At 44.9% G+C, this 24,134-nt stretch overlaps 1 protein-coding gene across 1 annotated transcript in view; it reads right to left on the bottom strand.

The window, feature by feature from the left end:
* Positions 1–1,159: 1,159 nt before the first annotated feature.
* The window catches only part of LOC138287243 (zinc finger protein interacting with ribonucleoprotein K-like), a 49,490-nt gene continuing 26,515 nt past the window's right edge, over positions 1,160–24,134 (bottom strand). The window contains exons 2-3 of the mRNA XM_069227605.1: positions 21,182–22,326; positions 1,160–3,481 (exon numbers count right to left, since the gene is read on the bottom strand). Coding sequence (XP_069083706.1) covers positions 2,661–3,481; positions 21,182–22,310 — 1,950 coding nt within the window. The 5' untranslated portion in view covers positions 22,311–22,326 and the 3' untranslated portion in view covers positions 1,160–2,660. The remainder of the gene's footprint in view (positions 3,482–21,181; positions 22,327–24,134) is intronic.

The raw sequence follows: 24,134 nt of genomic DNA, 5'->3' as shown, positions 1-24,134 counted from the left end.
TCCGCGCCGCCGGGCGTGCTCCTGGTATATGAGCAGGAATAGGAGTGCGGGGATGACCTGCAACTCTGGCTCCATACTGCCGGAATCTCGTGTGGAGTGCGTAGAGGTGAGCGTTTTCCCGTTCGTAGTCTGTTTCCGCCGTGTTCTTATCGGCGGTGCTCCCGCCCCGGAAAAGGTGGCAGATTGGTGGGTCGTAATAGGGTGGGCGGTACATTGTCTGCCGCCGGGCTGTTGGCGGGAACCGCCGCGCTGTTTGTTTGTACCGCTGTGGCGGTCGGAGTGTTAAGTTGGCGGGCTGTGTTGGCGGTTCCCGCCAGGGTCAGAATTGCATATTTTAGACCGCCGGCCTGTTGGCGGCTTGGCCGCCGCTTTATCACCGACCGCCAGGGTCAGAATGAGGGCCTATATGTGTCACTCATGTCTACACTTCAGTCCTGTAGACCCAAACACAGAAAATGTTTGTACATACAGAGCGCTGCTTTACCTACTAATTATGAATCTTATTGCAACTTAGAACTCCTGTTGGGCTATCAAGGGCACCAAGCATGGTTTTGTGGACAACTACTTCATGTATTTCAGAAAATCAGAATGGCACCCTAAAGGAAATAAAGGGGCTTTGTGGTTTACTGTTCACCTAGTTCTCTATTGTTGGGTGGACTGAGTGACACCAGTGACTGGCCAGACAAGGAAACTGGTGAAATGTCCTAGGCTATGGCCTCTGTCCTACACACAAGAAGCATGTGCTCTTCCCCCGTTATTTGTTTCTTTTGTTTCACTTATGGGGCTGCTGCCTTATGACTCATTCCAGTGGCCACATTTTACATGTTTTTCCTGTTACTCTTACATCCTTTTTCTTTGACTTTGCTGTGTCGTAGTTTGACTCTTGCTCTAGGCAAGACTGCTGGTTTAAGGTTGACAGCACTTTTTTGTTTGTAGGCGACCATGCCTATCCTACAACAAGTCACAACTGTCGTCCCAACCCTCCCAGCTCACAAGCATTACCTCACCAAACACATGACAGTAAAAGGTGATTTGCACCAACCTTTACGCTTGGACTCAATAAGACGACATCTCAGGGAGGTTGTGGTTAAACGGAGATTACCGTTTTCTGATATGAGCAATAAGTCTCATTCACACACAGGCAATGAAGGAGATGCAGTGAAGTTTACAATAGGTTTTATTTCAACAATACTGCGAACTGCTATAGAGTGCATGAGATGCAATAATTAGGATAATGAAAAATGCAAGGAACAGAATGGTAAAAACGAGAGTCATGAACACAAAATCCCCACCATCTTGCAATTACATGAAGTATGAATAGTTGTGAAATAGGCCTAGTACCCTAGCATGGAAAACCTAACCCCTAACCTAGAAGAGAGCTAGGTATGATAAACCTAAACTGCCACTGCCATGTCCATGGAAAGCGCCCCCAACCCTCATTACCTTGGAATGAGGTTTCTAGATCAGACTCCGTGAGGACACGAAGGCTGGGTCTGCATCAAAGCAACGTGTAGCATAGATAGCGTTGATGGCATCGGTAGGAATACCTCTGATGGCCTTGTCTGTGTGAGATGTATGTATACAGATCTGGTGGGACCCCTGACGCAGGTGTGTTCTCAAACAACAGATAAGAAGAAATACTTGGATGGCAATTCTATAAACAATTCCTTGAAAAGCACATTCTGGTGACTGTCGCACATAAGTAGGAAGGTACCTAATGTGAATACCTACGTAACTTCTTCTGACACTGATAAGGACGTCTTTACGAAGTAGCACTGATAATGTGTAATATAAACATCGTCCTAACTATAAACATGGCAGCCATGTTTGAAGAAATAATTAAATAAAGGTGCTAAAACAGAGCAGCCCACGTAGGTTAAAAGTCACTAGGTGATGGGGCACAGACCTGCAAGCCTAAAGGCTAAACTGAACTCCTGATTCCCGATAAAAACTAATAGGATCCACTACAGCTTCAGATCCAGGTCTTGCTACAAGCAACAGCACCCTCCCCACACATGCCCAGCTGTGGGTGGTGAGTTGGACACTGGTGTCTGCGTGACTCCAGAGCAGCCTCACGCAAGGCCTAATACCGGGTATCTGTAGGTTCCATGCTTCAAGGCCACAGATGAATGTGGCTGGATCTTTTTTGTGGGGTGGCAGAGGGGGAATGGGAGAGGAGACAACCTTCACCAGTATGCTTCATGACTCCATACACTAGAACAATTGCTTCAACGTAAAGGTTTGAAGGAAAGCCTTGTGCACTCACTGATGGCATAGGGCCCAGAGTAATCCGTCTATATTAATCCAAATAAGCTCAGTGAATACAAAAGTCCAAGCGACAAATGTGCTTCCAAAACAATTACTCTATTAAACTCCATAAGTTGTCTTCGGAAACATCAATGGTGCAAACTGTACTTGTAACACTTGGACTACTCTAAAAACACAGTGACAGTACTATCTACACACTTGATTGCCGCACATTGGAGGGACTGCACAGTCTCCACTCTGAGAAAGTGAGAACCTCAGCCCTGATGGATCCTTAGATGCTGTAGATGGCCTAATTTCATCTATACATTCTTAGATAACGTAAAAGATCAGCTTTCTTTTTTTAAATGATGCTGTTTTGGCAGTGCTTTGGAAAGGCTTCTGTCTTTTATGTGTTACTTGATGTTGCTGAGGAGCCGCCTTTTTTTTAAACCTTTTTTCATACCCTGTGCAGCAACATAGCGTTTTCCTGTGTGTATTCTCTGATGTCCTAAAAGTCGTTCTTTACAATAAAAGCTCTTGCGACACACACTGCAGTGAAAAGGCCTTCTGTGTGTGATTTGATGGTGTGCAAGGGTTCTCTTATGATTAAACCTCTTTGCACACACACTGCACTGATAAGGCTTCTCTCCTGGGTGTGTTCTTTGATGCCCTGCAAGGCGTTCCTTGCGGTCAAAGCCCTTGCCACACACAGGGCAATGATAAGGCGTCACCCTTGTGTGTATAGTGTGATGGTATACAAGGCTTCTCTCATGAGCAAACCTTTTAAAACACAGACTGCACTGATAAGGCTTCTCTCCTGTATGTGTTCTGTGATGTATTTTAAGATTTCCCTTCTGAGTAAAGCTTTTCTCACAGATATAGCAGTGAAAGGGCCTCACTCCTTTGTGAGTTATTTCATGGTGTATAAGAGTTGCCTCGTCAGCAGACCTGGTTTCCTGCTCAGGGTAGGGACACTGTCTTAGTCCTGTGTGTGTTTTTTCGTGCAGTAAAAGATGCGTCTTTCCAGTAAATGTCTTCGTACACTCAGCACATGGATACGCTCCTAGGCCGCTCTGTTTTCTTTTGGGCCCTAGAAGTGCAACATTGTTAAAACTCTCACTCTTGTGTAACCTTTGGTGTTTCTTTTCATTCATTTTGTGAGCAAAATTCTTCCTTCCAGCAGAAGCGTGCTGTATCTCGTTACCATTCAGACTTTCTCTCCGAGACTGCGGTGCTGTGGAGTGAAAACAACACTGAAAGTTACACACAGGAAATATTTCTTGAAACAAATACACTGCTATAATACGTGAAAGGTGGACTAATATCTAGGAAAGAAGGGGAAACTTACTACCTGTAACCAATCGTTTGCTGCTTGTCGTACTGCAGATCGCATGTGGTGCACTATCCTGCCATCACATTCTGGGCTCTGAAAAAACATGTTTAGTTCAACCATTGAGTTTCGATTTGGAGGACGACCGTGATCCTATAGCTGAAATGCAGAATGCTTCAGCATGCAGACTCCAACTTAAATTATTGTATGTTTTCTCCATAAACAGACATCTGTTTACATGTGCAATATAGAAAATAAACTGCTTAGTGAAAATGAGTAACCTATATACTTTCCACCCACACAGCAAGTAGGTGGCGCACATGTGACCCGACAACATTACAAGTAATATTTTCCCTTTGCACCATGGTGTGGCACCATGGTGTGCAACAACTTAGAAAAATCTTTACATTTGGGGAGGAGGGAAAAAGAGGTATTTGTGTGACTGATGGTTTCAGAACAATTAGGCACATTTGGGTTTCTTTCCTTGCATAGATTCCCACCCAGAATTACTTTATGAGTGAATGCACAGAACCTCATGTTGCTGCTTTACAACTATCTACTATAGGTATGTTGCTTAGTAAATCCATTTGGCACCTTTTCTGCCTGTGGAACGAGCCTGTGGTTTATTTTGGGGGTCTCTGCCCGAGTGTCAAACCTAGTGCCAAGGTGAGCAAAAAGTGATGGATTAATTGCTTGAGTTAATCTCAGCCCTTGGTAATTACTTGGGGGGACATCCCAGTCCTTCGTTACTTTCGCACACCATACCACCTCAGTTTGAACCAAGCTATATGCAAATTGGTCTTGACCTTGCTCCAATGGGAACAGTCCAGCCAGAACTGTCAAGCCAGGTCTTCCCTGAACCGAACACATGTAATCCAAGGCTGTTTTCACCCTTGTTAAGGGCTCATCGGCTGGGTATAGCTTGGTTCCAGTGACACAGTGTACTCCTTACCCACATCTGAGGACACCCTTCCCACTTAGTGTGACATATTAAAGTTTACATAAAGTGATGGATGGAATGCTTGAATTAATCTCTTTGGTAATTAGTCGTTATTTTACACACCACGCCACCACCATCACATTCTGAATGCATTAAAATCTCAACTGGGAGCCAGAGTCCTCTAGGTGGCAATAACCCTCCTCAACCCTTCCACGAATGTTTTAACTAGAGTTTTGTCAAATGTACTCAAACGTAAGTGTAGGCGGGGCCAGCTTCTTTATGTATATGTGTATATGATTTCTATGGTGCAAGCCTATCCTAAAGGCTGCAGAGCACTGTACAGGGACAAAGACAAGCACAGAGTTTGTTTAAAGAGGTGAGTCCTCAACTCTGCCCTTAACTGGACCAGCCCTGGGACGGTCCTGATGGATATGAGGATTTTGTTCCTGATCATTTGTCCATAGATGGAAAAGGCCTGCTAACATGTTGTTTTCTTTGTTACACTTGTAAGTCTGCAGTCTATTGGAGTTCTCCAACGCATTTGTTGTGTTTGAAAATAAGAGCTGGTCTTAAGGGAATGAGAATGACGAACCAGTGATTAACTTCATAAAAGGGATGACAGCTAGACTGACAAAACAGGAGGAAAAGGGAAAGGCTAAAAAAAGAAGCCATTTTTAACCGGAAAAGCAAGAGTACAGACTGGGAAGAGTCTTAACCTTTGCAACACAATACGATGAAGTAAGGAGAGAGGTAAAAAATGACTTTGACACAAAGACAACAGGAGCTTCTGACAGTGGAGTCCAGCTCAGAAGGTCACTCGGACTCAGGAGATTCTGCTGGTACTCCCCTAGAAGAAGAAACCCTAACTGCAACTTTCATTAGCCGAGTACAGGTACTCAGACTGGGGTGGACAGTGGAAAGTCATAAAAGAGGGAAGGCACAACAAAAGTGGCACCAACAGAGGAAGAGAAGAAGGAGCAGCTGGAAGACAAAAAGACAACTCGTCTCACAGGAAGATAAAGGTGATGAGCAAGTCAAGGCATGACCATAGGTGGGAATAAACTCTCTATTATCAATCTGACAATGTATGAACAAGATCTCCTGAACCTTGGCTTATATTCCTGCCCCAGTAGGCACTTTGATTACAGTCCATGTAGAATTTACCTATTTCTGTTTCTAAGAGACCTAAAGCTGGTTAAGGCACATCAAATCAGGCCTAAGCCAATGAACAGGAGACTAGCGGAGCCCAAAACAGTAATGTATTCAAGTGACACTGATACTTTAAAACATCATTGGGGCAGGATAATGGAAATATATGTGCAACAGAAGAGTGGGAAGCCATGCTAGAACGGGGGGTACAGATAGATTAGGGGATCCTATGTGGCTTCAAAAGGAAACCCACATATAACTCCTCACTGCCTCATGACAACCTGGATATCTTTAACACATTACGCAATGACAACAGCATTATCATAAAGTCCTCCGATAAGGTGGGGATTTGGGATAAAATCTCTTTCCAAGCACTGTATAAGGATGGAGTAGAAAATTCGGACTTATAGTGTTTTGCACTGTTGCGACTCAACAGTTACAACAAACAATAATTTGATAATTATCTAGGATGTGATTTCACTAAATGTACGTAAATAGCACACGTAAGGTTTAAGCGCATGCAAACACTTGTTTTGGAATAGAACAATATCTCAAAATGAATATACACTGATGTTTAGACTTTTGCCTACACAACAATATTTTCATATTTAAAAGTACGTATTACAGGCAATCCTCAGGAACAGCAATGGCACTTTATTCAAGGGCTGATGAGAGAAGCAGGTGGTCTGGACATCACAAAATAATGTGGGAAGAACGTAGGAAATAGCTGAAAGCGTCACCCAGAGACTGACTAAACATGATCTGAACCTAACATTCACTCATGAGATCACACAGACCAACGCCAGCATCAGGGACTACCTATCCCAGGATCCTAAGCGCTGCCCCAGATGACTAAGACAAGAAGAGCCTGAGCTATAAACAGCGCTTTTCACTGTCCTGCAGCGTTGGAGGCACGCAGCCGAAGCCTGGGACAAGGACAGGCCGTCCACGCCCGTCAGAGCCCAGTGGAGGCTGGGCTGAGCCACCCCTCTAACATTCACTGTCTTTTTATTACCGACTCCACCGTTTGCCTTTGTTGCTCACAATTAACTCCAGATACAACTGGGCAGTTCCGTAGTCTCTATGTGTTTTCAGCACTAGCTGGTGTCAAGGGAAAACCTAAACAACCTCCCGCACCTTGTGACCGAAAACAACAGTGCAGGGGTTCCAGTATTCTAACAGTTTTGGACTTCTGCTGTTGACGCAATAACCAACGAAATCATCTCAGTAGAAGAAGGTCTAGGCGCATCTGCTGCCATACATAACAATCGCATCACTGGCTGTAGGCCTTCACCTGCAGGGGGTGTTCCTTCCACAGGTGAGGTCTCCAGTTCACCCACAGCGGGCAATGTACATTTGGTTGAGGCCTTCAGCCACCTGCAGAGGGTTCTGTTCTACCATCACCACCCCTCAGCCTCTTCGGAAAAGCAAGAAAGTTGCAAAAGTCGGAGCACATAGCAATGTTGTGGTGTCACCGGAATTTGTGGGTGACATGCATGTAAATCACTTTCATGAACTGCAAAAGGCACTACCATCCAATTTTCCAGCTTGTAATGATTGGTTGGCTAAGGGAAAGTTTGCTTTGTCGATCGAGCTGAGACATTACCACCGCCTGCGTTAGGGGTTCTGTCGTCTGGTATTATTTCAACAGTACGGTCCCGGGACTTAACATCATCAGAAACAGGTGATCAGCATACCATCCAAGCTCATCTAGTTGATTAGCTCCAGTCAAAGGTTTCCCACAGTTAAAATAAAACAAAGTTATTCATTGGTTAGAGGGGCAGTTAAGAAATAAAAATCTACATTTGTATAATTCTATTATTATGGCACGAAAGGTAAACTGGTTCGGCAGGCTACCTAAAATATGGATTGGGCTGTATTGTTGTGAACTTTAATAATCCTAGTATTGCTGGCCATTTTTTGATGGGGCTCTCACATCTGTGTATGACCCATGCCACTAAGCAGTCTCTCCCTTTGTGTTATTTTTATAGACCTACAATTAAATCCTGTGCTCCTAAAATGTGCCATCAAATACCCTTACTTACTCATGCTGGAGCTGCAGTTAGAGACCTTACTCAAGGCGTTTCTACCCAAAATAGGTTTGGCCCTTTGAGTTGGCTCAATGACAATGAATGACTTTCCCGTGGCACGCCCTCTGACGACAGTGTCACCACAGAGACAGGATTCTCGAAAAGTTTGCTTAAGGTCAACCGGTTATTCTAAGTTGGAATAAGGCTGGGGTATCCGAAAATGCTAATAATGCTGGGTGGGTCTCTTTGCTGAGGAAGCACAAAGTGGTTTTCTTACATGAAACTTGGGGGGCATCGAACTGTTTGTTACTGGAGGGTTACAAGGTTTTTGTAGTCCAGGTGACAGGTTTTGGCTCGGGTAGAGCTAAAAAGGGTCTCTTAGTTTTTATTTCTCTAAGCCCGACCTCCGATGCTAAGCAAATGGATACTAGTTCCCTGAATTTGCATGCTATTTGCTTCTCATTTCGGTATTATGGAAATATTTTGCTTGTTAGTTTTATAAACGCAAACCCGTCCCTATCCCGGATGACAATGCACTCAAGCTAAGAGATTTGTTGGATAAGCATTACTTTCCACAGTGCTTCTGGGTGATTTTAACACTCACCAGTGTGAGGCCGGTCCCATTCAGGATGCTTGCAAGTGGTCTCCTCTCCCCCAGTTGCGCACCATTTTAGTCTCTCTGCTGATGGTGAACTTTTAAAATCTATTTTTAGCAGCTTCAACCTGGTCTTGCTTGAAGATCCTAGCTCATTCATGAGTCTTTCTCTGAGTGGGCCCACCTTCTTCAGGAGAAGCTATTTTTCTGTAATTTATTTTATTTTTGTTTCCTTGGGATTGGCTCTTTCTTTATTGAACTTTGAGGTGTTTTGGGACTCTTGAAGCGACCATAATCCCTTAATAATACTTTCACCTGGGCAAATAATTCTGTACCCTTCAATCACGATTTGTGCGAGCCAGTTTCTATTAAAGATCAGGGATGGGGAATTAGCTGGGACAAAGCTATTCCCAGTCAAATCTATCAAGGATTTTTCTACTTGCTTTTACGAAGACCAGTAGATTTCAACCTCTATTACTGCCATCTGCACTGAGGTGAAATCCATCATTATGACCAGTAGGACTAGTCTTCTAACTCCTAGATGATTTGACCATTCTTTTTCACTAACTCACAAAAAGCCCATGGAAGCCTTGAAGGAGAAGCCCAGAGAAAAAAACTAAAGTCAAATCTTGTTGTGATTATCATTCTCCCATTAGGAGCAGGAAGTTGATATTAATGCAAGAAGTCTGAGAAGATTTGGTGAGCTCATATAATTCCAAAGAATGTTTGAAATGCTGGGAAATAATTAATTGTCCTCTTTTAACTTGTTCTTCGAGGAGTGTTATTCTCAGGTTATTTCTGTATAGTCATGGCTTAAGCGCTATGCTACCATTTAGGATGTCCCTGCCCCTGATGGCGGCACAGATGTGCAGCTGGATAAGTCTACGTCCCTTTCTTTGGTCTTTGTTAGTGCTCAATTCAGCAGAAGTTAGGGATGCCATTACTGATCTCCCAAAGAATAAAGCCCCAGCTCTGATGCTGGACCACCCATTGCTTTTAAATCAAATGTTGACCTTTGGGTACCCTGCTCTAGGGTTTACGTGTTATGACACGTATTTAGGGTTCCCAAGAAAGTCGGGGTTGGAATGCGGTTGCGGGATGACCACGAGGCAGCTAGAGCTGGTTGCTAATGAGGAAGGAAGGGCTTTCTGTGCTCTTTTCTCAATCGCTATTTTGCTGGATCTAAAAAAACGTGTTCCATGACAACTACATTGTGTAGGAGCCCTCTTTTTCACTAAACACCCTTTTTATCTCTTTATATCAATCTAGCCATTAGACAACAACTTCCGTCCTCATGGTCAAATTCTGTAATTGTTCCTGAGGGTGACAAAAATGACCCTCGGTGTTGTGGCCCCATCTCTATGATTGTTTCCACTGTAAAGGTGATGGGGATAAACCTGTTAGGTAGGTTAACCAAGTGGGCTAACAAGCAGCAGATTCTGTCAGAGGTACAATATGGTTTTCAGGCTGGAAAGGGTACAGTGGACCAAGGCTTAAATCTCTAAGGTGGGTACACTTCATCTAGGCTTCATGGACCTAACATCTGATTTTGATAGGGTCAGTAGATCCAAACTGTGGAAAATGATGCTGGCCATGGGTGTTGACAGGTCCACTATGGGATTTCTTAGTGAGCTTCACTCTGATCTCACTGCTACTGTTCATTATGGGTCTTCAGGTGAGTGTACTTCAAAATTTGCCTTGAATAGGGAAGTCAAGCAAGGCTGTATATCAAGACCTATTTTACTGGTTTTGTATATCAATAATTTGAATAAGGTTCTTTGAACGGTAGATCGCGACCTTTTTAAGGTAGGCTGCCAGTCAGTACCAGCTTCACTGTATGCTAATGAAGCTATCTTGATTTCTAGTACTGCAGCAACTTTTGAAGAGCTTTGTCAACTTCATGGATAGTTTCAATTACACAAATTACATAAAATCCAATATTATGATTTTTATACTAAGAGTAGAGCATATTATACTAGAGGTAACATGCTCAGCTATAAACTGGATACACACTGGTGACAAGGAGCTATAATAAGAGAATACATGTACAAATCTATCATTAGAAAAAGCAGTCGAAGAAACAGCAAATAAGATTAAAAAAAGAATTAAACAACGGAATTGAGGAAACATCTGGTAAAGTTGAAGCAAAACCACCACCTCCAAGGAGAACATTTTTCAAAATGGATAATTTTTGTTTCAGATGTGAATCTAAATTTCATGTAGATTCATCTAACAGTATCTTCCTAGAAGGGAAGAATGTGTTAAATGAAATTTGTTAGGGACTTTGGGTAGAATATGCAGGAATAGTACTAGAAAGAAGGTGGTCAATATGGTGGTGGTGAAGACAGACAAAGGGTTGCCAACCGCCCAAATAACGTGATGTGTGTGTGAGTGGATGGGAAAGATGTACCACTGGCCAAGGATCCTATTCAGGGCTTCAATACTGTCTTTTAGGGGAATATTGGTAAACAAAGATGCATTATTAAGGGTAACTAGTAGCTCATGATTTGGATGCTGGCCACCTGGAGTGTATGTTGATCAGTACGGACCGTAATCCTTTCTTCAGCAATATATGCTGTTGGAAACGGTACATAGATGACATCCTTTTGATCGGGTAGGCACAGAAGGTACACTGAAACTTTTCACTGACTGTCTCAACAATTGCCAGCCTCACTTGAAATTCACATTTAATGTCAAACCCAAACTCCGCTCGCCAAAGCCAGCTGGAAGTGGCTGCCGGGAGCCCTTAATGCCCCCGCCTCGCATGAGAATCACAACTATCACGGGCACGTCCAGACCAGGAGCACCTAAGGCTGCAATCCTGGAACATAGCAGGTGCCCAATCATTGTTGAAAACAGGCTCGCCACCAAAAGCTTGGCACAACATGGATTTAATTGCACTCCAGGAAACCTGGTCAGAACAGGTCTTTCCGCTATTGGGTTTCACGTCCTTTAAAAAAAACGCAGTTAAGCACAAGCAGCATGGGAGAGCAAGTGGGGGTCTAGCAGTCTACCTCTCACTAACCCTGAAAATGGACATAGAAGAGCTGCCACAAGAAGACAAAGACTGCCAAGTGCTCAAACTCTGCAACTGGAATTCCCACAGTAGGCCACCGGTGTTATTGGTTAATGCCGTACACCCGGCTCTTCCCTCAAACGAGCTGCAATAAAAAGCCTAACAGCCATCATTATGTACCACCTCCAGACCTACCCTGGTTGGGACATCATTTTGAGAGGAGACTTCAACTCAAATCTATTCAAGGCTGAAGAGGAAGAAGAAATACTAAGCGCCGACAATTCCTACTGGAACGTCCCGACACAGGTGTCATTGACCTTTACTCACCGTGATCAACAGGGAGCACATTTGGTGACGTCACTGGTGTAGGAGGCTGGCCTGGCTTGTAGTGGGTACCAGAGGTACTTACACCTTGTGCCAAGTCCAGTTACCCCTTATTAGTGTAGAAGAGGTGTTTCTAGCAGCTTAGGCTGATAGAAGGTAGCTATGGCAAAGCAGCTTAGGCTGAACTAGGAGACATGTAAAGCTCCTACTATACCACTGGTGTCATATGCACAATGTCATACGAAAACACAATACACAGAAGTACTAAAAATAAAGGTACTTTATTTTTATGACAATATGCCAAAAGTATCTCAGTGAGTACCCTCAGTATGAGGATAAGTTATATACACAAGATATATGTACACAAACCAAAATTATGCAGGTAATAGCAAGAAAAGTAATGCAAGCAGTGTAAAATTACAGTAGATTGCAATAGGAGCACATAGGTATAGGGGCAACACAAACCATATACTCCAAAAGTGGAGTGCGAACCGCTAATGGACCCCAAACCTATGTGAGCTTGTAGAGGGTCGCTGGGACTGTAAGAAAACAGTGAGGGTTAGAAAAATAGCCCACCCCAAGACCCTGAAAGGTAGGTGTAAAGTGCACCTACTACCCCCAGAGAGCACAGAAGTCGTGATGGGGGATTCTGCAGGAAGAACAAACACCAGCAATGCAACAACAGTGGATTTCCGGACTTGAGTACCTGTTAGACAAGGGGACCAAGTCCAATAGTCGCAACAGTGTAATGCCAGCTGAGGGTGCAAGGAAGCTGCCACCGGATGGAAGAAGCTTGGAGTTCTGCAAGAAAGAAGAGAGCTAGAAGTATCACGACTTCTGTGCTCTTTGGGGAACTTAGGTGCACTTTGCACCCACTTTTCAGGGTCTTGGGGTGGGCTATTTTTCTAACCCTCACTGTTTTCTTACAGTCCCAGCGACCCTCTACAAGGTCACATAGGTTTGGGGTCCATTCGTGGTTCGCATTCCACTTCTAGAGTATATGGTTTGTGTTGCCCCTATCCCTATGTGCCCCATTGCATTCTATTGTGACTATACATTGTTTGCACTGTTTTCTATTGCTATTACTTCATATTTTGGTATTGTGTACATATATCTTGTGTATATTTGCTATCCTCATACTGAGGGTACTCACTGAGATACTTTGGCATATTGTCATAAAAATAAAGTACCTTTATTTTTAGTATATCTGTGTATTGTGCTTTCTTATGATATTGTGCATATGACACTAGTGGTACTGTAGGAGCTTCCCTCGTCTCCTAGTTCAGCCTAAGCTGCTCTGCTAAGCTACCTTTTCTATCAGCCTAAGCTGCTAGACACCCCTCTACACTAATAAGGGATACCTGGGCCTGGTGAAAAGTGTAAGTACCCCTTGGTACCCACTACAAGCCAGTCCAGCCTCCTACACAGTATGCCAATGTGAATTGGTAAAGTTAGTCACTAGCCTGTTAGTGACAAATTTGGAAAGCAACGAGAGCATAACCACTGAGGTTCTGGTTAGCAGAGCCTCAGTGAGACAGTTAGGCATCACACAGGGAACACATATAGGCCACAAACTTATGAGCACTGGGGTCCTGGCTAGCAGGGTTCCAGTGACACATAACACACATACTGACAACATAGGGTCTTCACTATGAGCACTGGGCCCTGGCTAGCGGGATCCCAGTGAGACAGTGAAAACACCCTGACATATAATCACAAACAGGCCAAAAGTGGGGGTAACAAGGCTAAAAAGAGGCTACTTTCTAACACCCCCCCCCCCAATTGAAGGACAATAAGGCTAACCTTGGCCAGTTGAGTCTTTATTGTCTAAGTGGTGATAAGTGGAGAGTAGCTCTGCAATAGACTGGTTACTCCCTTTATCATCCACTATATGGTTACTTCCCTGTGGGGATATAAACCACACTGTTTGAAGTTTTTTAGCTAACCAACAATGTGAAGATATATTTTCAGAGTTCCTATCAGTAAGTTTTAGTTTCGAACAGTGGGAATTGTCCACTGCACCTATCTCTAGTGATGAGAATGCCAAACAGGGATTCTGTCTCAGTAAAGCCATAGCTGGGCAAAAACGATGTCCATATGGCAGTAACAGAGAACAGGGATGCTGTTTCTCCTGTTTTGGAGCAGGGCAGGGATGCTGTCGTATGAGATCCACACTAGGGCAGGGGTGCTGTCCTAAGTGTTTTGAGGTAGTGCAGGGTTGCTGCACTAAAGTTTCTCTGGGAGGGTTGGAAGGATGCTCCATGTTAACTACAATGGTGGACTTTTTCTCACCAATATTAGTGATCCCACAGAGAGGTATTGCTACCTCAGGGAGTACAGCTGTGCCAGCTGATGGTTCCCTTGGTACAGGTGCCACCCCAGGAGAGGTTTCTCCAACCACAGGAATGCTATCCTGAATGGCAGGGTGGGTAGGGGATACTTTGATACCCTTTTTACCTGTTGTTGGAGAGGGATCCTGAGTTTTCAGGCCTATTTCTCTCCTTTGCTTTTTCATTTCAGTAGAAATTAGAGGGAGCAATTCCTCAGGGATACCCAGCATGGCTGCATGGGTATAAAACTCTACCTCAGCCCAACCTGAGGTCTCTAGGTCATTACCTAAGAGACAGTCTACAGGTAAGCTAGGTGACACTACCACCTGCTTAGGACCAGTAACTCCACCCCAACTAAGCTGAACTATAGCTAAGGGAAGAAACTTAGTGGAGTTATGGACATCAATAATCTTGTACTGTTGTCCAATGATGTGTTGTTCAGGAGGCACTAGGTTTTCAGTCACCAAAGTGATACTGGCACCTGTGTCCCTGTAGGCCTGGGCCTCAACACCATTTATTTAAACTGTCTACCTGTACTTATCCATTGTAAGGGGACAAGCAGCCAGTGTGGCAAGGCCAATGCCACTAGGTGTGACAGAAACTGTTATCCCTTATTAGTGTAGAAGAGGTGTTTCTAGCAGTTTAGGCTGATAGATGGTAGCCATGGCAAAGCAGCTTAGGCTGAACTAGGAGACATGTAAAGCTCCTACTATACCACTGGTGTCATATGCACAATGTCATACGAAAACACAATACACAGTAGTACTTAAAATAAAGGTACTTTATTTTTATGACAATATGCCAAAAAGTATCTCAGTGAGTACCCTCAGTATGAGGATAAGTTATATACACAAGATATATGTACACAAACCAAAATTATGCAGGTAATAGCAAGAAAAGTAATGCAAGCAGTGTAAAGTTACGATTGCAATAGGAGCACATAGGTATAGGGGCAACACAAACCATATACTCCAAAAGTGGAATGCGAACCACGAATGGACCCCAAACCTATGTGAGCTTGTAGAGGGTCGCTGGGGCTGTAAGAAAACAGCGAGGGATAGAAAAAAAGACCACCCCAAGACCCTGAAATGTAGGTGTAAAGTGCACCTACTACCCCCAGAGAGCACAGAAGTCGTGATAGGGAGATTCTGCAGGTAAAACAAACACCAGCAATGCAACAACAGTGGATTTCCGGACCTGAGTACCTGTTAGACAAGGGGACCAAGTCCAATAGTCGCAAGAGTGTTGAGAGTGCGCAGGAGCCCAGGAAGTGCCAGCTGAAGGTGCAAGAAAGCTGCCACCGGATGGAAGAAGCATGGAGTTCTGCAAGAAAGAAGAGAGCTAGTGACTTCTCAGTTGGAAGACGGATGTCCCACGTCGCGATGAAGCTTGCAGAGGTTTTCCCACGCAGAAAGACCGCAAACAAGCCTTGCTAGCTGCAAGGTTCGCAGTAGAGGTTTTTGGGTGCTGCTGTGGCCCAGGAGGGACCAGGATGTCGCCACTTGGAGGAGGAGATAGAGGGGGCGCCCAGCAAGTCAGGGAGCCCTCACAGAAGCAGGCAGCGCCCACAGAAGTACCTGAACAGGCACTTGGAATAAGAGTGAACCGGAGACCACGCAAAGTCACAAAAGGGAGTCCCACGACGCTGGAGGACAACTCAGAAGGTTGTGCACTGCAGGTTAGAGTATTGGGGACCCAGGCTTGGCTGTGCACAAAGGAAATCCTGGAAGAGTGCACAGGAGCCGGAGCAGCTGCAAATCACGCGGTACCCAGCAATGCAGTCTAGCGTGGGGAGGCAAGGACTTACCTCCACCAAACTGGGACTGAAGAGTCACTGGACTGTGGGAGTCACTTGGACAGAGTTGCTGAGTTACAGGGACCACGCTTGTCATGCTGAGGGGGACCCAGAGGACCAGTGATGCTGTCTTTTGGTGCCTGCGGTTGCAGGGGGAAGATTCTGTCGACCCACTGGAGATTTCTTCAGAGCTCCTGGTGCAGGGAGGAGGCATGCTACCCCAGAGCATGAACCACCTGTCAACAGTCGAGAAAGCCGGCAGGATGAAGCGATACAAGGTTGCTAGTAATCGTCTTGCTACTTTGTTGCGGTTTTGCAGGCGTCTTGAGCAGTCAGCGGTCGATCCTTTGGTAGAAGGTGAAGAGGGAGATGCAGGGGAACTCTGATGAGCTCTTGCATTCGTTATCTGAAGAATTCCCCAAAGCAGAGACCCTAAATAGCCAGAAAAGGAGGTTTGTCTACCTAGGAAGGAGGATTGGCTACCAAGAGAGGTAAGAGCCTATCAGAAGGAGCCTCTGATGTCACCTGCTGGCACTGGCCACTCAGAGCAGTCCAGTGTGCCACAAACACCCCTGTTTCCAAGATGGCAGAGGTCTGGGACACACTGGAGGAGCTCTGGGCACCTCCCCTGGGAGGTGCAGGTCAGGGGAGTGGTCACTCCCCTTTCCTTTGTCCAGTTTCGCGCCAGAGCAGGGCTGAGGGATCCCTGAACCGGTGTAGACTGGCTTATGCAGAGATGGGCACCATCTGTGCCAATCAAAGCATTTCCAGAGGCTGGGGGAGGCTACTCCTCCCCCAGCCCTCACACCTATTTCCAAAGGGAGAGGGTGTTACACCCTCTCTCAGAGGAAGTCCTTTGTTCTGCCTTCCTTGGCCAGGGCTGCCTGGACCCCAGGAGGGCAGAAACCTGTCTGAGGGGTTGGCAGCAGCAGCAGCTGCAGTGGAGACCCCGGAAAGGCAGTTTGGCAGTACCCAGGTGTTGTGCTGGAGACCTGGGGATCATAGAATTGTCCCGCCAATGCCAGAATGGCATTGGGGTGACAATTCCATGATCTTAGACATGTTAAATGGCCATGTTCGGAGTTACCATTGTGACGCTGTACATAGGTAGTGACCTATGTACAGTGCACGCGTGTATTGGTGTCCACGCTCTCACAAAGTCCGGGGAATTTGCCCTGAATGATGTGGGGGCAACTTGGCTAGTGCCAGGGTGCCCACACACTAAGTAACTTTGCACCCAACCTTCACCAGGTGAAGGTTAGACATATAGGTGACTTATAAGTTACTTAAGTGCACTGGTAAATGGCTGTGAAATAACGTGGATGTTATTTCATGCAGGCTACAGTGGCAGGCCTGTGTAAGAATTGTCAGAGCTCCCTATGGGTGGCAAAAGAAATGCTGCAGCCCATAGGGATCTCCTGGGACCCCAATACCCTGGGTACCTCAGTACCATATACTAGGGAATTATATGGGTGTACCAGTATGCCAATGTGAATTGGTAAATTTAGTCACCAGCCTGTTAGTGACAAATTTGTAAAGCAGAGAGAGCATAACCACTGAGGTTCTGGTTAGCAGAGCCTCAGTGAGACAGTTAGGCATCACACAGGGAACACATATAGGCCACAAACTTATGAGCACTGTGGTCCTGGCTAGCAGGGTCCCAGTGACACATATCAAACATACTGACAACATAGGGTCTTCACTATGAGCACTGGGCCCTGGCTAGCAGGATCCCAGTGAGACAGTGAAAAAACCCTGACATATACTCACGAACAGGCCAAAAGTGGGGGTAACAAGGCTAGAAAGAGGCTACTTTCTCACAACTGGAATACCTCAAATTATGGGTATTAAACGAGAAGCTCACTGGTGACCCCCCCCTCGAACCACACCTTCCACGGCCCTAATTCACGGTCTATTCTAGACTACACCCTAGTCACGCTACCCCTGATCCCATTAGTACAGCAATTTCAAATAAAATATACCATTTCCAGTGACCATTCGTATCAAATCCTGACCCTAAGGTCCTCCTTGTCTGTTCACGAACCTGCCCTACCACAAATGGGGCCAATAAAGTCAACGAGCTTGAAGAGACTACACTGGTCATCTGCCACAATAGAAGCCTTATCTTTATCCGCAAAATTGAAGATGCTGGAGAACCTTAAAACCCACGAACACATAATGGATGCCTGGAAGGACTTCCCCGTGAAAATACTGGACCATTATTCCCATCACAACCCATCACAGCCAACTTGTCGAGTCACTCCGGCCCACCTCTCAAAACAAGCTCAACTCCTCAAAAAAGCTCAAAGGAAGCTTGCAAGACTTCTGAAGGCATGCCTAGGCAACCTGCTACTCTGGGAACAACTGAAGAACTCAAAGAAAGCGCACAAAAGACAAATACATAAAGACAAGGACAAAGTCACGAGCGCCTTTTGACTAAAAATAACACATGCCGCTAAAGGGAAAAATCACAGGGAATTCTGGAGTATTATCAATAATCTAAATATGAGAGGAAACTCAATTAACAACTCAAACATCCCGGAAAAGGCCTGGAAGCACAACCCCAGGAGAAACACCCCGCAACTGCCAGCATGGACACCCGACACAGAAAACATCTCACTGGACAACGGGGAGATGATCAAACTCACCCAGTCGTGTGATAGGACTTACCGAGCACTCCTTAAGGCCAACTGGGAAGGAGCCCCGGGCCCAAATGGCCTTCCACAAGTAATTTTTAGGGAACAAGTTTAGGAGGAGGCATCCCTGAGAGCTGGCGAGGCTCTATAATCAATACAATCTTCAAGGGTGGCAATAGAGCCAATCCGGGGGACTACAGGTTAATCGCCCTTATTAACATTGAGGCAAAGACCTACGCCTACCTGCTCCTTGCTGCACTAACAACATGGTCTCAAAAATATAAAATCATCCCCATCAAACAAACAGGCTTCAGGAAAGGAGTGGATACTACGACGAATATCTTAATAACTTCCCTCCTGGTAGAGCAGAGTAAAGGGCGGCATAGGAAACTAGATCTTGGCTTCATCGATTTCAAAGCCACCTTTAATCGAGTGAACAGATATCTGCTCTGGAGCAAGCTTATGCAATGGGGCCTTCAGGCCCCGCTTCTCAACGCAATAATTGCTCTATACTTAGACACATGGGTATGGATAAAGATGGGCGATGGCACAAGGCTTTCAAGGAAAATCTCTACAACCCTTGGCCTGAAACAAAGCTGTATACTCGCTCTCATCTGTCCAATATATTTATGGCAGACCTAACACCTGCTCTGGATGCCGGAAACGTTCACCCCCCCATGCTCATTGACACACCTACTTTACGCGGACAATCTGGTACTGTTCAGCTGCAATAAGGTCAGGCTACAAAGATCTCTAAACTTTCTTGCAGAGTATGTTCAATCCATCAAACTCATAATGACCCTCTGTGTGTTTCACTACTATTGTGCTAGTGGTGTACTTAGTGCTTATATATTATTCTGAGACTATTTTGGCCATTGGGGTCAGTATCTAGGTTGAAAGGCTGGATTCTCCTTTGTTAGTCTCAGTGACAGAATTACTTCAATTCACTGCATCATGACTTATTGTAGCCAGCTTATGATCTACCTCTAACTATAACCATCATTGAATAAAAAACACTCTATGTATAAATATATATATAAATATATACTGTTTAACTATCATTGCCAATATATGTGCTTGTGCTAGTGTTATATTAAATTCATAATGCATCAGATATGTATGTGTTGCACCTCACTGAGCGTCCTTTTTGATTTGTATCTAATTAACAGCACTTGGGTTGGTTGCCAGCAGCCAGTCCAAGATAATTGCACTGATTTTTTGGATCTGTTTCAGATGCTTCATGTGCATCAGAAATTTGCCATTGTGCTTGTGGACTACATGCCAAGGTGGTTGGAAGTGAGGTTTGTATGTGCCAAAGTGGGTTTTCGGTGAATTGGTACTGGAAAAAGTTATACAATTTGTCTTGAGGGAGATGGAGTTTTTTTGTTTTTTGGTGGAACTGTTATCAGCCATAAATGTACTAGTCTTTATCACCCACAGAGTAATGGGCAAGCAGAGAGGATGAACAGAGTAGTCAGTGAGTGTATCTGAGGTTGTTTGGTGGCAGATATAAAAGTGGAGGACTATGCTTTGGGATTATCCTAACACAGGGTACTGCACCATTTAGTGCATTCAACGTAATATACATTGGATAGTCTACTCAGGCGCCAAGATACATTAGCCATCTAAAGATGGCGAAAATATGAATCGACTCTAAGAAATGCATGTGAATTTGCAAAGCTATTGTTCGCACAGACATGGTCATAGAGCGAACAATTTCTTCAGAAATTATCCTACTCTAGAATAATCGGGGGAATCAGATGTCATATTTCCCCAGTAATTCCACATATCTCAGAAAAATCACCATTACCTTCAACCACCCCGCAGCAGAGTTACTGGTATTGCTGATATTGGGGACTTAGTGGTGGGAAAAAGTGACAGAAATGTAAAGGGATATATACCTGCAGGCACAGCAGGGGCATTATAATGGTGCCCATTTCAGATATAATAAATGTTAGCAAATGCCTGTATACTACAATACAACTAAACAAGCTGGACCTTCAGACCACCTTATACTGTGTGCATAAGCCTACAGACTACAGCATCACAGACCCTAATTAATCTTCAAACCCCCTTGAACTGATATGTTGTTCTACATGAAACAGTACAAAACCGGCCCTCTCTGACCTGCAGGTCCACCAGTTCTACACACATGTCCTTACAAAGTAAAGTAAAACAGTCAATGTTTAAGAAAAAACTGTAGATGCCATGGCCCTTGCCCTATCCATTCCATCACTACAGACCAAGCCTGACCTACACATCACTTTCTCCTCTACACACGGTCTTCCTCCCCTCCCCTCCTGAGCCATCTTTAATATGTTTAGTATGCACTAGCAAGAAAAAAGGACGCTGTCTTTTACTCTCAGTGATTAACATCTCACTTGCATCTAACACTTAAAGGACGAGGAGTACGAAGGTGCTTGGGGTGAAATCCCAGATTCTGCCACTAATTCCTCAGAGCTCCTGAGACCAGAATGTGGACTATTATGCATAGACCAGAATGCTCATTGTTTTTCATATGCTCCCAATTCTCCGCCTAGTTCTGAAGAGTATGGAACAGCTCCATTGTGGAAATAGAGGAGATACCAGGTACAGAACCACTTCAGGTGTATTCATAAATTGTGAGGGTTCACCCAAATCACGGCCCCCCAAAGATACCACTCCACACAACTCAGATTCAGCCCACTTCAGGTGTTACTAAAAATCTGGAAAGATCCACTTGGGAGAATTTTATGTTAAATTCCTTTAGAACTACACAGTTTAGTACCCACTTGTTACAAAACAAATACCTGGAATGTCTTTGGACAGCAATACATCTGATTCCATATGTCCTCTCTCTGATGGATCTGTGGTGATAGCTTCACCCCTATCAGCAGTATTCTCTGCCAAGAATGATGAGCCTACAGACAGGCCATGCGCATTAGTGCACGGTTGTTGTAGGTCATACTCCTGATCGGGGTTTTCAGGGTGCATTGGCTTCGTCTTGCAGCTCTGATGTTGTTCATGTGCAGAAAGCACCTGCTTCAGGGATGCGTTGTGCTGTAGACTCTGGTCCTCTTGAAATGCTGGATGTATGCAGTGGTTTTGCTGTGGACCCTCGCGATCAAACCACAACAGCTCTTGTTCATCAGGTTCCTTCTCATCTGGGAGCACTGGCTGTCTGCAGTTGTTTTGCTGTGGCCCATGCTCTTCGTGAATTGATGGCTGAATGAAGAAGTTCTGTTGTGGGTCCCAACTGTCTGCATACAATGGTTCCTTCTTCAAGTGTTCCTCTGGTTTGTGTACATCTGGGATCACTAGTTGTATGTACTGGTCCTGCTGTGATTCCTGTTCATCATCAGTCACTGGCAGAAGACCAAGGCTTGGCTCACCTGGGATGACTGGAATATCGGGAGGCCACCTGGAGACAGTACAGTTCTGCTGTGGTTCACGGCCATCCGGAGACATGGGTTTGAGGAGCTGGCTCTGCTGAGGTTCACACCCGTATGGGGGTGTAGGTTGAAGGTATTGGTTCTGCTCCCTTGCCCTGACTAAAAGAGGGACCGGAGGGGACCTACTGAAAGAATATTCTCCAATCGTCACCGGACTGACCACCTCCAAAGACACACTACCATTGTCAAGGTGATATTGATCCCGTGCTATCCATATTTGCTCCATAAGCCCAGCGACCCTAGACGGTAAATCCTCTAGGGTATTCTGAAAGTTATCCAATTTGGCATCCAACTTCTCTAGCATAGATAAAAGGATCACATTGGGAAGGTTCCCAGATAGCGGCTCCAGCTGATGGTTCCTCTCAGCATTATTTTTGGATCTTGAAGCTGAAACATTATGGACAGGAGAAGATGGAAGTGTGACTCTTACGGGTTCAGGTGAACACTGTACTTTTCTTTTTTTTCCTGGAGCTGGTCTTCTCCCCATTCTGATATTCAAGTGCCTGTGAAAGGAAGAAGAGAGAACAGAAAAACACATCATCACATGATAATTAAGTCACAATACTCCATCCTGTCTTGCCAAGCCCCTGTGTTCTCAGTTTCAGCTTTAAGTAAACATATGATTCATTATTTGTAATGCTATATGCCACCCTTTTCAGATTACTAAAATCTAGATGTAAGGAAATGCATCCTTTTGCATGTTCACCACCACTTTTTGGAACTGATGCTGCTTGTTTTTTTACTTTAAAAGTTCACTGAGGCCTGCTTACCATACCACAGTGCCAGTGATTAACCCTATACAAAAGTATGTTTCTTTGGCTACCCCCCAATTGGCAAGCACTGCCTTACTTATAAGTCCCTAATATATGGTACCCAAGACATAAAAGGCAGAGTGTCCACACAGGACCGCAGCACTGTTTGCGTGCACAAATCGTGAGAGACACTTCGGGGTGCCACTGAATACTTGAAAGGGCAGTGTCAGACTCTTTTAAAGCAGGGCTACAAAGTCATATGGCAGGGAGCAATATATTTGTGAATGAAGCATATGTTTTTATATATCTTTCCAGCAACACTTCCAAATTGTCATTTTGCTGGGGAAAATTAGAAGCCCCATTAGCTAACACAGGGTTAAATGGTTTACCCTTAAACACGTCTAATTCCTGAAGAATGTAGGAGGCTGGACTGGCTTGTAGTGAGTACCAAGGGGTACTTGCACCTTGCACCAGGCCCAGTTATTCCTTATTAGTGTATAGGGTGTCTAGCAGCTTAGGCTGATAGATAATGGTAGCTTAGCAGAGCAGCTTAGGCTGAACTAGGAGACGTGTGAAGCTACTACAGTACCACTTAGTGTCATATGCACAATATCATAAGAAAACACAATACACAGTTATACTAAAAATAAAGGTACTTTATTTTTATGACAATATGCCAAAGTATCTTAGAGTGTACCCTCAGTGAGAGGATAGGAAATATACACAAGATATATATACACAATAGCAAAAATATGCAGTATAGTCTTAGAAAACAGTGCAAACAATGTATAGTTACAATAGGATGCAATGGGGAAACATAGGGATAGGGGCAACACAAACCATATACTCCAAAAGTGGAATGCGAACCACGAATGGACCCCAAACCTATGTGACCTTGTAGAGGGTCGCTGGGACTATTAGAAAATAGTGAGAGTTAGAAAAATAACCCTCCCCAAGACCCTGAAAAGTGAGTGCAAAGTGCACCAAAGTTCCCCTAAGGACAAAAGAGTCGTGTTAGAGGAATAATGCAGGAAAGACACAAACCAGCAATGCAACAACTGTGGATTTCCAATCTAGGGTACCTGTGGAACAAGGGGACCAAGTCCAAAAGTCACAAGCAAGTCGGAGATGGGCAGATGCCCTGGAAATGCCAGCTGCGGGTGCAAAGAAGCTTCGACTGGACAGAAGAAGCTGAGGTTTCTGCAGGAACGAAAAGGGCTAGAGACTTCCCCTTTGGTGGACGGATCCCTCTCGCCTTGGAGAGTCGTGCAGAAGTGTTTTCCCGCCGGAAGGACGCCAACAAGCCTTGCTACACGCAAATCGTGCGTTTGGCGTTTTTGGACGCTGCTGGGGCCCAGGAGGGACCAGGAGGTCGCAAATTGGACCTGCAGAGAGAGGGGACGTCGAGCAAGACAAAGAGCCCTCACTGAAGCAGGTAGCACCCGGAGAAGTGCCAGAAACAGGCACTACGAGGATGCGTGAAACGGTGCTCGCCGAAGTTGCACAAAGGAGTCCCACGTCGCCGGAGACCAACTTAGAAAGTCGTGCAATGCAGGTTA

This window comes from Pleurodeles waltl, chromosome 4_1 (assembly GCF_031143425.1).
Source record: "Pleurodeles waltl isolate 20211129_DDA chromosome 4_1, aPleWal1.hap1.20221129, whole genome shotgun sequence".
Lineage (NCBI taxonomy): Eukaryota > Metazoa > Chordata > Amphibia > Caudata > Salamandridae > Pleurodeles > Pleurodeles waltl.
Note: the sequence above shows the minus strand (reverse complement) of the source record. Positions and strands in the feature narration are given on the sequence as shown.